This window comes from Dipodomys spectabilis, unplaced genomic scaffold (assembly GCF_019054845.1).
Source record: "Dipodomys spectabilis isolate Male_0828 unplaced genomic scaffold, ASM1905484v1 ptg000297l, whole genome shotgun sequence".
Lineage (NCBI taxonomy): Eukaryota > Metazoa > Chordata > Mammalia > Rodentia > Heteromyidae > Dipodomys > Dipodomys spectabilis.
Genome location: NW_024870974.1, coordinates 1,571,897 through 1,588,233, shown reverse-complemented (window position 1 = coordinate 1,588,233; position 16,337 = coordinate 1,571,897). Strand labels below are relative to the sequence as shown.

General features: G+C 44.6%; 1 protein-coding gene across 1 annotated transcript in view; it reads left to right on the top strand.

Annotated features, from left to right (window-relative positions):
• Window positions 1-15,471, top strand: part of Egf (epidermal growth factor) — a 67,210-nt gene extending 51,739 nt beyond the window's left edge. Inside the window, exons 19-23 of the mRNA XM_042701563.1 lie at window positions 1,702-1,824; window positions 3,036-3,180; window positions 7,014-7,178; window positions 9,595-9,733; window positions 14,142-15,471. Coding sequence (XP_042557497.1) covers window positions 1,702-1,824; window positions 3,036-3,180; window positions 7,014-7,178; window positions 9,595-9,733; window positions 14,142-14,258 — 689 coding nt within the window. The 3' untranslated portion in view covers window positions 14,259-15,471. The remainder of the gene's footprint in view (window positions 1-1,701; window positions 1,825-3,035; window positions 3,181-7,013; window positions 7,179-9,594; window positions 9,734-14,141) is intronic.
• The last annotated feature ends 866 nt before the right edge of the window (window positions 15,472-16,337 follow it).

Below are 16,337 nucleotides of genomic sequence, written 5' to 3'. Positions count from 1 at the left end.
CTGTATTTCTCACTCTCACTCTTTGTGTGTCTGACTGTTGCTCTGTCTCTTTCTCTGTGTTTGTTTCTTTCTCTATGTTTCTGTTTTTCTTTCCCTTTCTGTATTTCTCTCTCGTCTCTCTTTTTTTCTCTCTCTCCCTCTCCCTCCTTCCATGGATGTATGTAGAGATGAAATGCTTTGAACTATCCCTGACACTTAAATGCTATGTAGAAGTTGTGTTATTGTTCTTATTGTCTTGGCCAAGAGTACATCTTTGTTTTGCTTTCTGGAGAAGCTCCTTCTCCCTCTCCCAAGGTGAGAGAAGATTTATAAACTCGAGATTATAACAGAAAGCCAGGATGGAAAAACAAACAAACAAAACCACAAAGAAATAGGAGTCTGCTGAACTATTTGGGAGCAGGATAGCGATTCAAGGTGGTGGCCAAGATGAGGAAGCCAAGCTTCTCATGCAAGGAGAAAATAACCTTAAGTCAAAACAGCTGTGGTAAATGAGAACAAAAGGTGCATGTCATGAGAGAAGGAAAAAAAGAAGAAGAACTAAACACCATGGAAGCTTTAGAATGGGGAGAAAGATCTGAGGGATTGGGCAAGAGTTCATGGAGGAAGTATCACTAAGAAGAGCCCCAGGGAATGAGCAAGTCTTAATTAGGTGGAAACATGAACGGATAAATGGGGGTATTCCAAGCATGAGCAAAGGAGATCTGGGGAGGAGGAAATGGTAGTACTAAGGGCAAGCACTGGATGGGTGGGGGAAAAACTATGCCATAACTAAGTACCACACAGTAGGTGACTTAAGTGATACAAGTTGGTTTTCTCACCAGCCTGGAGGCTAGAAATCCCAGGTAAAGATAATGGGCTAGCTTAGTTCTGGTGAAAGAGAAGGAGGAAGGAAAGAGGGTGAAGAGAGAAAGCCAGAGAGGGAGACAAAAAAGGAAAAAGTGGGGAAGGGAAGAAGGCAGAGGAGAAAACACAGGGAGGGAGAGGAGGAGAAAATATATATCTTCCTGTTCTTTAAGGACAGCCATTCTACTGGATTAAGGCTATCCTCTTCTGACTTCATTTAACCTTAATTCCCTATCTCCAGAAAGTCTCTCTGAGATGTAGAGATTCCCCCTATGAACTTGTGAAGAGACAGGCTAGTCCCTACTGGCTGAGTTGGGTTTTATTTATGGAGGACTGGACTTGGAGGCTCAGTCATTCACACCCCCCTCCCCCCTCCTTGGATTGGCCCTGCTCTAAATTTTCTAGTAGCTATGATTATGAAAAGTAAAAAAAAAAAAAAAGAAACAGGTGAATTACTTTTATGAAGCGATTTTATTTACTCCAGTATATCTAAGATATTACAGCCTAATGATTGAAAACATGATAGGATATCTTGTGTGTGAGTGTGCGTGTTTTGAGTTTTGAGTCTAAGTCTTCAAAATCTGGTGTGTATTTTACAGTTACAGAACATCGCAGAACAGACAGAACTCAGAACTCCAGTGTGGCAACGGCTACCATGTCGAATCCAGTTCCTTTATCTATCTGTCTGTCGGTCGGTCTGTCTGATTAACGATGATTCCCTAAACCTTCTTAGAAGCTGCTGCAGCATGGTGAGAGGAGAAAATGGCCACCTCGGAGACCATTGGATGCGGCGGTAGCAGAATCCTCTTCCTCCTCCGTGCCCCTCTGTTCTCATTCCCACCCCTGCTCTTCTGACAGATGTGGATGAGTGCCAGCTGGGGGTTCATGGCTGTGGAGAGAATGCCGACTGCATGAATACGGAGGGAGGCTACACCTGCCAGTGTGCAGGCCTCCCATCTGAACCTGGGCTGCCTTGTCCCGGTAGGTGGAAGGGTGGACTAGGCCCAGCCGGAGGGGCCTGGTGCAGGGATATTCTTGTTGCCAGTTGTGGGGCTTGAACTCAGGGCCTGGGCACTGTCCCTGAGCTTCTTTTGCTCAAACACTTTACCACTTGAGCCCAAGCACCACTTCTGGCTTTTTCTGTGTATTGTGATACTGAGGAATTGAACCCAGGGCTTCAGGAGTGCTAGGTAAGCGCTCTACCACTAAGCCACATTCCCAGCCCTGGTGCAGGGATATTCTGTGCCTTAGAGATTCTTAGAAATCATTCTGTCAATCAGGCTGCAGAACTGCATTTCTTTATTGGGCTGATGCTGGCCTGGAGATCCCCAAGAGGTCCAGGCTTCCTTCATTCTGTAACATATGGAATAAATCCTTTGTTTATTACTCCCGGGCACCTAGGTGTGTTTTGTTATTTTTTCCTGTTGAACTATGTGACTAATCTCCTGAATGGTGAAATTGATTTCTGAGATTGTTGGAGAAAGGTTTTTGTGAGGTTTTTTGTGTTTTTTTTTTTTTTTTTTTTTTGCCCAGGCTGGCTTCAAACTAGGCTGGCTTCAAACTGTGATCCTTAGATCTCAGCCTCCCGAATAGCTAGGATTACAGGTATAAGCCACTGAATGATGCCTGGTAAAGTTTTTCATCCATACACAAAGACAAGGGTTGTTGGGTGAGAACTTCTTGAAGCTGACATCAGTCTTTCTGGATGGCAGATCTGCTTTTGTATGAGATGAGTGGTCAAATTCATATGGTGATTTGGGGTCAACCATCCTCTTACTTGCTTCCAACATACTTTCTATCAAAGAACCTGTGCCGAAGGAAAGAGGGGTGGGTTGGAAGGGAAAGCTGTTGTTAGTCCTGACAGCTCTCTGTCACTAAGAGACGCCATATCACAACTTATTCCCTAACACTAGTCCTGGTGTTGATACTTGAAAAAGCACCTTAGAAAATAAAAGTAATGGCTGGGAATATGGCTTAGTGGTAGAGTGCTTGCCTAGTATGCATGAAGCCCTGGGTTCCATACCTCAGTACCACATAAGCAGGAAAAGCCAGAAGTAGTTCTGTGGCCCAAGGAGTAGAGTGCTAGCCTTGAGCAAAAGAAGCTCAGGGACAGTAACCACCCAGGCCCTGATTTCAAGCCCCAGAACTGGCAAAAGAAAAGAAAAGAAAAGAAATATCCTTGACTCTTCCAGATTCAACTTCACCCTCTCCCCTTGAGGAAGATGGTCGCCATCTGGTCAGGAATAGCTACCCGGGATGTCCTCCCTCCCATGATGGGTATTGTCTCCATGGCGGTGTGTGCATGTATGTCGAGGCAGTAGACAGCTACGCATGCAAGTAAGTTAAACTACGTTTCCTGTGTGTGCATGTGTATGTGTGTGTATGCGCACGCATGCACCTGCGGGTTTCCGCACGCACACACGCATGCAGGTATGCACATCAGTATTGGGACTGGAACTCAGGGCCTGAATGCTGCTGCTTAGCTCCTTTTGCTCAAGGCTGGAGCTCTACCACTTCATTCACAGCTCCACTTCCAGCTTTTTGGTAGTTAATTAGACCTAAGAGTCCCATAGGCTTTCCACGCTGATTTCGAACTGAGATTCTCAGACAGATCTCAGCTTCCCGAATAGTTAAGATTACAGATGTGAGCCCCTGGTGCCCAGCAGTACACCATAACATTGAAAAATGTTTTAAAACCTTTTCATTGTTTTTTTTAATCCTCATCAAATAATAATGTTACCAAAAGAAATGCAGACATTTGTTTTTTGGATCCATGATACTTTCCTTTAGTTATCAAAATGATTACAGTAGGTTTGGACATATTATACTAGTATAGTGATTTCACTCAGGTTTGATAACTGTCCACTCATCCAATGGCTGATGAACTCTTTTTTTTTTTTTTTTTTTGACAGTCATGGGACTTGAATGTAGGGCCTGGGTGCTGTCCCTAAGCTTTTTGCTTAAGCCTAACACTCTACCACTTTGAGTCACGCTCCACTTCTGGTTTTCAAGCAGTTAATTGGAGAAAAGAGTCATGGACTTTCTTGTCTGGGTTGGCTTTGAACTGCTATCCTTGGATCTCAGCTACCTCAGTAGCTAGGATGACAGGTGTGAGCCACCAGCACCTGGCTCAATGAACTCTTTGACACTCTGCTTTTCTTTTTTCATGAAATCTCCATGAAAAGATCATAGTTTCCTGGTGCTTTTTCAACCCTACAACATGACAAGTCTGTAGTTAACACAGCTAAGGACCTTTCATCAAAAAGTAATATTGAAACTGTCACCAGCATTCATGGTATTTGGACCATAACCTTGTTTCTGAATTGTACATTTAATTAAAAAAAAAACATGGTTTAATCAAACATTCAAACCTTCCCTCCTTTGTCCTGCTGATTTTACCTTATGTTTGATTAATTCCATAATAAGAAACCTCAGGCGGTGCTTGTAGCCCAGACTCTCTTGGAAACATTTCCTGGCATCTTTCTCCACAGGAAAGGCTTCTTCCGTGCTTAGAAGGAGATAGGGAACCAGGCCATCTGATGACCCATAGGGAGGAGATCTGCCATGCTCACGAACCAGTGCTCCTCTGAGCTTTCCTAGCCTAGAGTCTAAAGACTTCCCAAATCTCTGGAGCCCAGAAAATATCCTTGTTCATTCTGACTGGGCCTTAGCCCAAAATATCCTTCTGGCAGGCCAGCCCCTTCTCCAGGGCTGTGAGGTTTCTTGATGACCAACTTATATGGCCACATCAGTTTGAAAACAGCTGTAGATTCTAACTTTCAATTTCTGATTAATGGCATCCCACCCCACCCCACATGAAAAGGTCTTGTTTATCTTTCTTTAGTCTAGATTGTCTTAAAATTATATGATCGTGGAAAATTCAAGCTTATTTGGCCAAGCAGACTTTTGTTTGGTTAAGCTAAAGGACAAATTAATAATCTAAAGAACCCCTAGTTTAACCTTATTTCCACCCCTTGTAAACCGACCTCAGTGCTGGCCCTCGTACGGTGCGGCCCTTGCTATTAAGCATAGCTTAACTTTGGTCATGATTGACATATTTCTCAAACCCTCCAAACCTTGGAGAGGCTCAGTGGTATCATCCAGTGACACCCTGTAGTTTAGAAGTGACTGCTACATATCACTGAAGGTTGCTAAATGTAAAACAGAACACCCAGGAACACAAAGAGAGGGAAGCAGATGAAGCTACTCCAAGAAATTACTGTGTATGTACAGAAGTAGACTAATGACCCCCATTAACTTGTGTTTAAGGAAGGGGAGGGAGAATTAGAAGGTGTGAATAGAAGGTGTGAATTTGATCATAGTACATCATAGGGATGTATGGAAATGGTATGGTAAAGCCCCTAATGACAGAGAGGAGGAGGGGGGGGGAGACAAGGAAGGAGAGAAGTAGAAAGACTTGGGGAGGGGAGAATATTGAGGATAGGGGAGGTGATGGGAGGCGAGGGGAAAGACCAGCCTCCAGTAGAGCTTGAAATAACCTGGGAATCCTTCACGCACCTACCTTAGGTCTTCCCCTAACATGCCTGGGCAGTTCTAGAATAATTTTCCACAGGTGACTAGGTCTTACAGTCCTTCTGAAAACAGTGGGGTGTGGGAGGAAGATTATGGTTTTTCACATCATTGGGTCACTTGAAGCAAATCTCATTCATTAGCAGAGTAACCTTGTACTGATTACTTCCTTGAGCCTCATTTCCTTGCCCGTTCAATGGGAACACACCAGCTTCACATCAATGTGCTTGGCATGATGTCACCCATTCATAAATGCTTGTTCCTCTCTCTCTTTCCTCTAAAAGTGACCTTCTAGTCTTTTATGACAGATTAATGGCAAAAGTAGGATTGGACTCTAGACCTTCTGGAACTTTCTCCAGTGCTTCTTTCATGCTGCCTCTCCCTACATGGGAGGTGGTATCCATTCTGAGCATCTTCTTCGATGCACTGGATGTGACTCCAGGGCCAGAGGAGATAGATTGGGAATAGGATGTTTGGAAAGTAGGTGTTCTTATAAGCAAGAATGCCAGTGTCAACCTGACAGTTCTGCCCCATTTGTGAAAACAATCATGCCCAATAGCCCAATAGGTGGCAGCATTGTTCCACTTACATTCAAGATGAAAGTAATAACTTGATGGCTGATCATTCTAGTAACGATTTCCATGATACCATAAGCTGTTCAGGGATGAATAATGACCCTTGGTTTTCTTCCAAATAGTTTGTTCCTCCTTGAAAGAAAAGTAGGGGACATGTTAAATTGTAAACCTCCTTGTCCAGCCTTTTGAAGTTCAGAAAATTTGAAAAAAAAAAAAATAGGCAAATGCTATGGGTTCCCATTGACACTTTTTGCTTATGCTGGCAATATATATATATATATATATATATATATATATATATATATATATATATATATATATATATATATATATATATATATATATATATATATTTTAATGGAAGAACTATTCCTTCCAGTTTGGAGATTATGTTTCCTGCCCTGGGACTGTGTACGGTTTTATTGTTTTGTTTTAGTCAGTACCAGGTTTTGAGGCTTTGATCTCAGGGCCTTGTATCTGCTTGGCATATTTGCTAAGGTTAGCACTCTACCACTTGAGCCCCACCTAGTCCCAGCTTTTGCCTGATTAATTGGAGATGAAGTCCCTCAGACTTTTCTACCCAGGGTGCCTCTGAACCATAATCATCTGTATCTCTGCCTTCTGAATAGCTAGGATTACAGGTGTGAGCCACTGGTACCTGGCTTCAGGTTCTTCCAACCTTCAGCTTACGCTCATGGCAATGTGGCCTCAAATTTGTTTCTGAAACTCCCCCTGAGTCTCAGGGAAAATTTGCTGTGTGTTGGTTTTAAAGGTTAGTCCTTAGGATTTTAGCCCAAGAGGAATGCATCTTTAATCAATGTTCTCTTCTACAGGCAGGATGCAAAGAATCCTCCGTCCATCCCAGGGTGGACTGAGTGAAGGAGAAATCCTGTGTCATTAACATGTAGCTATAGTGCTTTCCGCTCACCTGGGATGGGTTTTCCCTCTCCGTGAGCATGTGGGGCTGAGTCTGGAGATGGAGATGTTGAGGCTGACGGCCAGCCAGCCAGTTATGGAGTCTTTGGACAGGGGTCTCTGATGATCTGTGTGTGTGTGTCGTCGCAGCTGCGTGGTGGGCTACATCGGGGAGCGATGTCAGCACCGAGACTTGCGATGGGAGCTGCGGAATGCAAGCCACGGGCAGCAGCGGGACGTCACCGTGGTGGCGATCTGCGTGGTGGTGCTGGTCCTGCTGCTTGTGGTCGGACTCTGGGAGGCACGCCAGTACAGGTGAACTTTTCCTCCCATAGCTTCTTTAAGCGCTCTTCCGTCCTCCCGGAGTAAACACCGGCCTCCTTTGGATGAACTACATTGATAGACACACAGACATTTACAGAATTGAATACCATAGATTTGGGGGTGGGTGAGTACTGAGGGTTTGAACTCGGGACTTCAGGCTTGCTAGGCAGGCACCCTACCACTTGAGACAGGCCCCCCCCCCAGCCCTTTTTGCTTTCATTCCTTTTTCAAGAGGGTCTCACTTGGCTTGGACTGTGAGCTTCCTATTTATGTTTTCCCCGTGGCTGGGATAACAAGGGCATACCACTGTACTTGGCCTTTTATTGGTTGAGATGGAGTCTCCTGTACTGTTTACCCAAGTTGACCTTGAGCCCATGAGCCTCCAGATCTCTACCTCTCAAACAGCTGTAAGGACACATGTGAGCCATGGCACTCAGAGGATTCTCTTTTTTCCCCCCTACTTTTTAAGCCCAGAATTTCACTATCCTAAGACAGCTGTGCTTTTACTTATTTAAGTCTTTGTCCATACATAATGTAAATGGTTACTTATTTGCTCACTCATCTGTATATCTTTGCAGTGTTGGGTATGGAAACTGGGACCTAACGTGCTAGTCAGGGGATCTCCACTGAGCTACACCCCAAGATATATGCAGTTAATTCTCATAATGAATTTTTCCTTTAAGGAACATCTGTTTCTACCTTCCCCCACTCCAGCGCCGGTGTAACTAGTTTGTGGTTACATTCCATTATGTTAATTGCCTACAACATATCACCTCTGTTAAAGAAAATAATCTTTCCTAACTTGCAAGGAAGCTCTTGATCCTTTAATTTTGTGTTTTCAATCACTTTAAACAGGTAAAAATTATTGAACAATCATATCCATTTCTTTACAAACAACCCTATGGCCAGGTACCAGTGGCTCACACCTGTAATCCTAGCTACTCAGGAAGCTGAGATCTCAGAATCAAGGTTCAAAGTCAACCTGGGAAGATAAATCATCCAGACTCTCATTTCCAATTAACCAGCAAAAAGCTCCAAATAGAAGTGTGGCCCAAGTGGTAGAGCACCAGCCATGAGTAAAAAAGCCAAGCAAGACTGCAAGGTCCCAAGTTCAAGCTTCAGTGCTAAGCACGTGCATGCATGCAAGCATACACACACACACACACACACACACACACACACACACACTCTTACAAAGCCACTGTGTTAGAGTGCTACTCATTTTCCATTTTCCTTGAAAGTAAGATCGGGTCCCCTACTGCCGTCAATATAGAAAAATATTTTCTGTTTTGTTAAGGTTTGTGCTGGACAAAAATCAGTCAGAAAACTTTTGGGTTCAAGGGGACTTTATAGAATTATCTAGTTCAATCACATCATTTCCTTCCCACTTCACACACAAGTCCCAGTTCTGTGGCAATGAACAGATTACCTGCTGCCACCCACTCATCAAAACCCAATCACAGCCACAGACACTGCACAAGCATGCATATTGTGGAAAATTCAGCAGAAAGAGCCAAGATGCTCCTAGTTGAGATCTTGCTGTATCCTGGTGTAGTGGTTAAAAGCATGGCCTCTGGAATCTGACCACACAGGTTCAAATCCCATCTAATGCCTAAATTAAATCAGACATAGTATCTAACATTTACAGTCATTCATTTTCTTGGCTATAAGATAGGGCCAAGGATAATGTTTATCTCAAGGGCTATTGTGAGTTTGTGTGAATTCATCTAAGTAAAAGTTTAGCATAGGCTGACATATCAAGTTTAATAAATGCTATCTGTAGTTATTATGATTTACTATGAATGATCGTCTTTCCAGTAGGAGGAAGATTCTCCAAGGTATTTTCTACCACATCCAGAGAGACAAGATTCTTGAACATGTGTTTTTGTGGTTTTTTTGGTGGGGGTCTTGTTGGTTGGGATTTTTCTGTTTTGTTTTGTTTTGTTGTGGTGCTGGCACTGGGACTTGAACTCAGAGCCTGGGCACTGCCCCAGAACTTTTGTGCTCAAGGCTAGCACTCTATCACTTGAGCCACAGCTCCACTTCTGGTGGTTTTCCGGTGGTTAATTGGAAGTTAGAGTCTCACAGACTTTCCTGCCTGAGTTGGCTTTTAAACTGCGATCCTCAGATCTCAGCCTCCTGAGCAGCTAGGATTACAGGCGTGAGCCACTGATGCCTGACACTGAAACCCTTTTTCTTTCCATTGCCAATGCATCTAAAGTAAAAACCAGCGTCTGCAGGTCTATGGCTATGTCATGGTGCTGCCCAGGGACCTTATTTCCTGCGGGATATTTTCAGCTATGTGCTGACTGCTTGTGTTCAATTAGTAGCTCTTGATGAGATTCCTGAAAAAGATGTCTGGTTTGTTTTCTTCTGAGACTGTCTCATATGTTTGGCTTTATCTCAGGATTCGGAAGCAGCTATTGAAAAACCCAAAGAATCCTTATGAAGACCCAAGCAGCAATGGTGAGAGCAGCGGCGGTGGTGTGAGCAGCAGCCAGCCTGCCAGCAGCGAGGTGGAGATGCCTTCTTGTCCCCAGCCATGGGTAAGTCAACCAAAGAGGACGAAGCTAGGAATTGACTCAATAGCAATTCTCATTCATTGTTCTCACTCTTCAATGACTAAAAAAACAACTACGAATCTGTTAGACCCTAACAGGATTAACCAACAGCAGAGGAGCTAGGGAGGTCCTGAGTGGGACCTTAATCAAGAAACTAGAGGGATTAAAACAGCATTAGTCAGGTGCTGGTGGTTCGCAAATGTTATCCTAGCTTCTCAGAAGAGCTGAGATCCAGAGGATCGTGGTTTATGGAGTCAACCTGGACAGAAAAGCCCTTGAGACTCTATCTCCATCTGGGATGGAGGAGTGCCTCTAGGGGTAGAGCCAGCTGAGCCAGCAGGCCAAGCAAACCCAAGGACCTGCATTCAAACCATGTTGCGGGATAGGGGATAGGGATAAGGGATGGGGGGTAGGGGGCGGGATAGGGGGGTGGGGGCGGAAAGAACACCTCAGGATGTCATTGCCAGAAATATAGAGACGTTTTTGCTATCATGCATCTTTTCTCTATTACTCAGATTGTTATGCGTTTGTGTGATGTTTCCTTCGATTTCTAGAAGTTCATCCAAATTTCAGATGATGTTAAAACCTCAAGATGCTGCCGCTAGTGTTCCTGATATTTCTTTTCTTACAACATCGTTAAGCCCCTAAACTTAAGTAGCAAATGTGTTGCCAGATTCAACAACCATGAGCACAGGATGCTCAATCTGTATTTATAACAAAATAACCTCCTTCAAGTTAAACTCAAAGTCAAACTAGAGCCTGCCCACGGGCTGTTCTTCATCTGTCAAGCCTATATCTTTCCCTTAGAGCCGAGCAGGACAGAGCTTGAAGAGGCTTTGAGACCCACTCCTGCAACTGGTGTTGGGCCACTAGAGGGCAGAACTGAGGCAAGCTAAGTTATCCACATTTTTAAGGGAACTGCCATTTCCAGAAATGTGTGTGGGGCCTAACCCAGTAGATGCTTAGTGTGCTGATGCTGTTGTTACTGGTTTACATTGTGGAAGTGGCTGTAATAGGTAGCAAGCCCATGGAGGACTGCAGCCTTAGAAAGATCCCACTGAGGCTGGACACCTGTGGCTCATGCCTGTAATCTGAGCTACTCAGGAGGCTGAGACCTAGGTTCGATGGTTCAAAGTCAGCCTGGGCAGGAAAGCCCATGACACTGTTATCTCTAATTAAATACAAAAAAGAGCTGGAAATGGAACTGTAGCTCAAGTGGTAGAGTACTCGCCTTTTGCAAAAAACAGCCCAGGGACATTACCAAGACCCTGAATTCAAGCCCCAGGAGTGGCACGAAACAGAGAACAATGGAGAAGATGATGGAAGGGTGGGCAACAGTATTCCAGGACTTTCCTACATCATCCCCACGTCCCAGCCCCCACCACACCAGGCATTCACAGAGAACAGCCTTCCCACCCCATGGAAACATCTGTTCCCCCAACAGCTGTTATTGGTATTAATTTTTTTGGCTGAACTTGAGTACAGAGCTAAAAAAAAAAACAAAACAGCAGTCCTAGGCCTTAATACCCAACTCACCTCCAGCAAGAGCTAGAACACCTGTGGACTCTGATGCCTTTGGTTGCCTGCTCAGTAATATTCCTTCTCCCTATAAGGGCCTTCAGCTACCTGGCATGCTCAGTTCTTAGCAGCCTCCTCACAGCCCAGGTCTCTCAATTACCCACTCATACTTGATAGGTTACCATGGTGGTATTCATTCAGCTGTTGAATTATAGTTTAATTCATCTCATTTAAATCACAGGGAAAAGACAAACATATAATCTGTGCGTGTGTGTGTGTGTGTGTGTGTGTGTGTGTGTGTGTGTGTGTGTGTAGGGAACAAAGGATCAATATCCCTTATTGCTGTCTGGAACAGCTAGTTGGCTTGGAGCTGAGCTGTGGGTAAAATGCCAGTCTTTCCAGCTTTCCTTGCTGTCGTCCACACCAACTGCCACTGCATGGATCCCAGTGGGTGGGAGAAACACCCAAACTGGATGGAGCACAGTGGAAACAAATCTGCTCCCCCCAGCTGCCTTCCCCATCCGCGGGGCCCAGGATTCTGGGGCCTGTGTGCTCCTGGCAGAGAGGCCCATGGGCAGGAAGTCTGCAGTGCACATTTTCACTGGAGCCAGACATCACCAGCCTGTGTCCTGAAACGACAGACTCCGTGAGTTTGCCATGTGTCACTGCAGAGCCTGGAATGAGAGAGCTGCAAAGGGAGAAACGTAGCGTGAGCAAAAGAAAATGAACAGCACACAGGCAGGAGAGCCACGCTGTCATCAGCCATATCCCTCCCTCTGCCATGGATTCCTTCCTTCATTGTCCCTCCCGTGTGTGTGTGTGTGTGTGTGTGTGTGTGTTGCCTCTGCCAACTGCTGGGGCTTGAAATCTTGGCCTGGGCACTGTCCCTGAGCTTTTTTGCTCAAGGCTAGTTCTCTCTCAATTGAGCCATGGCTCTACAAATTCTGGCTTGTTGGTGGTTCATTGGAGATCAGTGTCTCAGAGATTTGTCTTGCCCTTGCTGGCTTTGAACCGCAACCCTCAGATCTCAGCCTCTAAGTCCCTAGGATGGCGGGCAGGTGTGGGTCACTAGTGCCCAGTCCCCTTCTTCCCTTTCCTTTGAGTTCTGAATTCCCTCCTGTAGAGGCCTCCTCCGACCAGCCAGCCCTTCCCTCCTCAGAACCACTGGGTCATCCTTCCCCCCCGTGTTACTGATTGACAAGAAAGAATGTTGCTAGGCTGTGTCCTTCATCCTGGAGCCCGGCTCATTTCTCTTCTTTCCTGTTACGTTCCATCTATTTTAATAGCTCACCTATCTAGCCTGACTACAACCTATGAGCTCTGCTCAGCCTGCGTTGTAGGAGCCCAGTCTCTTTTGGGTAATCCAAATAATGACAGAAATAATCCTTTTGTTGACTGAAAGGACGTGTTTTTGTTGTCGAATTCTGCTTCCCAAGCTCTTCAACCATGAGAAAGCATGCTGTGGATCCCAGCCAAATAGTTGCACTTTTAGTTGTCCGGACCTATTCATGATTGTGAATTACTCAGAGCTGGGTTGCATGTTTAAATGAGTTATATACATACTACACACATATGTTTGACAAAACATATATTTATATTTATGTGACATTATTTGATCTATGAGCAATACTGAAGATACTTATGGTTTTTTTTCTAGCAGTACTGGTATTTTGAACTCAGAGCCTCACCCTGGTTGGGCAGGCATTTTTGTTTTTGCTTTAGTTGTGTGTGTGTGTGTGTGTGTGTGTGTGTGTGTGTGCAAGTCCTGAGGCTTGAACTCAGGGCCTTGGGCACTGTCCCTGAGCTTTTTTGCTCAAGGCTGCACTACACCGCTTGAGCCATAGCCCCATTACTGGGCTTCGTTTTTGTTTTGTTTTTTGTTTTTGGTAATGAATTGGACTTTTTTGCCTGGGCTGGCTTCAAACCACAGTCCTCAGATCTCAACCTCCTGAGTTGCTTGGATTATAGGCATGAGCCACCAGCACCTGACTTGCTTTAATTGTTTTTTTTTAGATAGTCTTATAGTTTATTCCCAGGGCCAGCTGCACATCATGATCACCCCTCCTGGGCCTCTCAAGTAGCTGGGACTATAGACCTGTCCTACTACCTCTGGCTCCTTTGCTGAGCTGGAGGTTATCACTACTTTCCTGCTGGGGTGAGCCTTGAACCACAATCCTTGTGATCTTTATTTCCTAATTAGCTAGGATTACAGACATGAACCAGTGTCAATGGCTAAGATTCTTTCTGGTGAAATACAATTTGAACTCAGGGCCTCATGTTTGCGAGGCTGGTGTTCTACCACTGAGCCATGTTCCTAGCCTCTGTTTGCCCGGGGTCATTTTGAGATACAGAGGGATGGATTCTTACAGTATAAGAGGGATCTATGATCCAAAAGTTAGGATTCCAAAATTAGAATGGATTGCTTTGTAAAGAAAAATCAAACTAGTATCTAGTAATAGAAAGTAAACACAGGTTCCTACATCCAAGTGGAATCTTTCATTGGTCTGAGAATAAATTTAACAGTCTTTCTGTACACTTTCACCTTTATTTGTGCCAGTACTGAGGCTTGAACTTGGGGCCTGGGCATTACCCCTGAGCTTTCTTTTTGCTTAAGACTGGCCCTCTAACACTTGAGCCACAGCTCCACTTCAGTCTTCTTGGTGGTTAATTGGAGATTAGAGTCTCACAGCGTTTCCTGCTCAGGCTGGTTTTGAACTGTGATCCTCAGGTCTCAGCTTCCTAAGTTGTGAGGATTACAGGTGTACCTGACTTTCCGCAGAATGAATGCCATGGAGCTATAGAATTGGATCAATACACACTGAGCTGATGATGAAGTATAATAATAATATTTTCACTCCTTTCTTTTTCCCTGCAGTTTGTGGTCATAGAGGAACACCAAGACTTTGGGAACAGGATTCATTCCACCGTTGCTGAGAAAGGCCAGACAGCAGAGGTGTGGCCCAGTGGACAGTTCTCTTTACCTGGATCCTGAGTGCTCTCTCGTCGAAGGTCTCATCCGACCGCCTAACCATAATGATGGTTGAATAAGCTATGTGCGCAGCTGGGCTGTGTTGAAATGCCAGAGAAACAAATTTGCGCTGTAGTTCTATCCTCTGTGGGGTCACTGCATTCACACAAAACTCTAGTTGTCACACTGCTGCTAAATCACACTGAACAAGGCCACAGCAAGTGGTTTTCCTCACCTGGGATTAGGTAGGACTTGAAGTCATTCTTGGGGCTGCTGATCTATCCGTCTATCTAAGAGTTGTTTCAGTGACCTTGTAAATGGTAGGAAGCCATTCTTGTGAGTGGAGGTAGACCTGGAATTGCCCTGGGAATTGTTTCGGGGGAATCAAGTCTTATCAGGGCACACTTGCTGTCCGTGATGTGCAGCCAGGTCGCAGAGAAATGGCAGGATCAAACTCTTCTGAAACTCAGTCTATGTCAGGTAGATCTAGACTCAGGCATCCTTTAGTAGAATACTTTAGCAAGAGTGGTGTTGGGATCGACCTTTTGGGATTGAGTCTCACCTACCATCATTCTTTATTTATTTATTTTATTTTTTTGAGGAGATAGGGGCAGTACTAGGGCTTGAACTACAGGCCTTGTGCTCTCTCTCTCAGCTTTTTCCGTTCAAGGTTGGTGCTCAGCCACTTGAACCACGCTGCTACTTCCAGAGTTTTGCTAGTTCATTGGAGATAAGAGTCTTACAGACTTTCCTTCCCTGGCTAGCTTCACATTGCGATCCTCAGATCTCTGCAGTCCTCCTGAGTGGTTAGGATTATAGGCGGCAGTCTCAGATGCCTGTCTCATCATTTTTTGTTACCTTCCAAAGGACCTTGTGAAATGTGCTTCTGTGTCATAAATCTTTAGGAAGGTTTCTAAAGAATCTTCAAGACAACAAAAACAGTTCCCCTGCAAATGAAAGGAGACAGCAAAGTCTGAATGCCCTTTCATTTTCTGGTATTTCCCTTCTTGCCTTCTTCTACCAGCTTCTTTACAGAAACAGCGTAAGGTTCTTATTCTAGAAAACTCACTCTAAATCCTACTCTCATGCTTATTCTTCCCAAGCGCTGAATTCAATAGAGCTTTATTGCCAGTCCTGATGATAAAGGTACACTTAATAATTGAACAGAAAAAATACAAGAAATCCTAGTTTTATGTGTAATAACTGTTGCCTGGGCAACTTAAAAGTATTTTCAACAGTTGCTCTGGCTTTGTGGTTATTACTAGACAGTAATGCATACGTGGTGGTTCATGGTACTTTTTCTTGGGCAGCTAATAGCACACAGTTCTTTTCTTGCATTGGTAATTGACTTTAGAAGTACATATAATTTTGGAAGTCCATCAGTAGCAGAATGATTTGTCAACAGTATGGTTATTTGCAGACAAGAACTAAGGGCTCATTGTGGTTAGATGGTTACTTGGGGACAAATCAAAATGTCTGCATTTTTGCATATTCTACTAAGAATATCTTGACCCATTTTTTATTTCCTTCCTTCCTTCCTTCCTTCCTTCCTTCCTTCCTTCCTTCCTTCCTTCCTTCCTTCCTTCCTTCCTTCTTTCCTTCTTCCTTTCCTCCTTTCCTCCTTCTCCTCCTCTTCCTCTGTCTCCTCCTCCTTCTTTCTTCCTCTCTCTCTCCCCCCATTTCTTCCTTTGGCAGGTTCTGGGTGTTTACCTTAGCATTGTTGCTCAAGGCTAGCGAGCTACCACTAGAGCCACAGCTCCACTTTTGGCTTTTTGGTGATTAACTGAGGATAAGAGTCCACAGACCTTTTTTGCCCTGGCTGGTTTCAAACTGTGATCCTTGTATCTCAGCCTCCAGGATAGTTAGGTCTAGTTTACAGGCATGCACTCAGCTTTGACCCATCTTTGAGATTCTTTTCTGTCTCCCATGTGTGATCCCATCATCCACCCTGAGCAGCTGCTCTTCCTGTTGGCGTTGAGTAGGGAGATCGTGTGGAAAGGCCAGGACAACTCTGGCTCTGACCCAATTCCTTCTCTGCTCTTGGCAAGTCCAGACAAACAGAGCCACTGAACCATCTTCATCCACCTTGCCCGACACCAACAG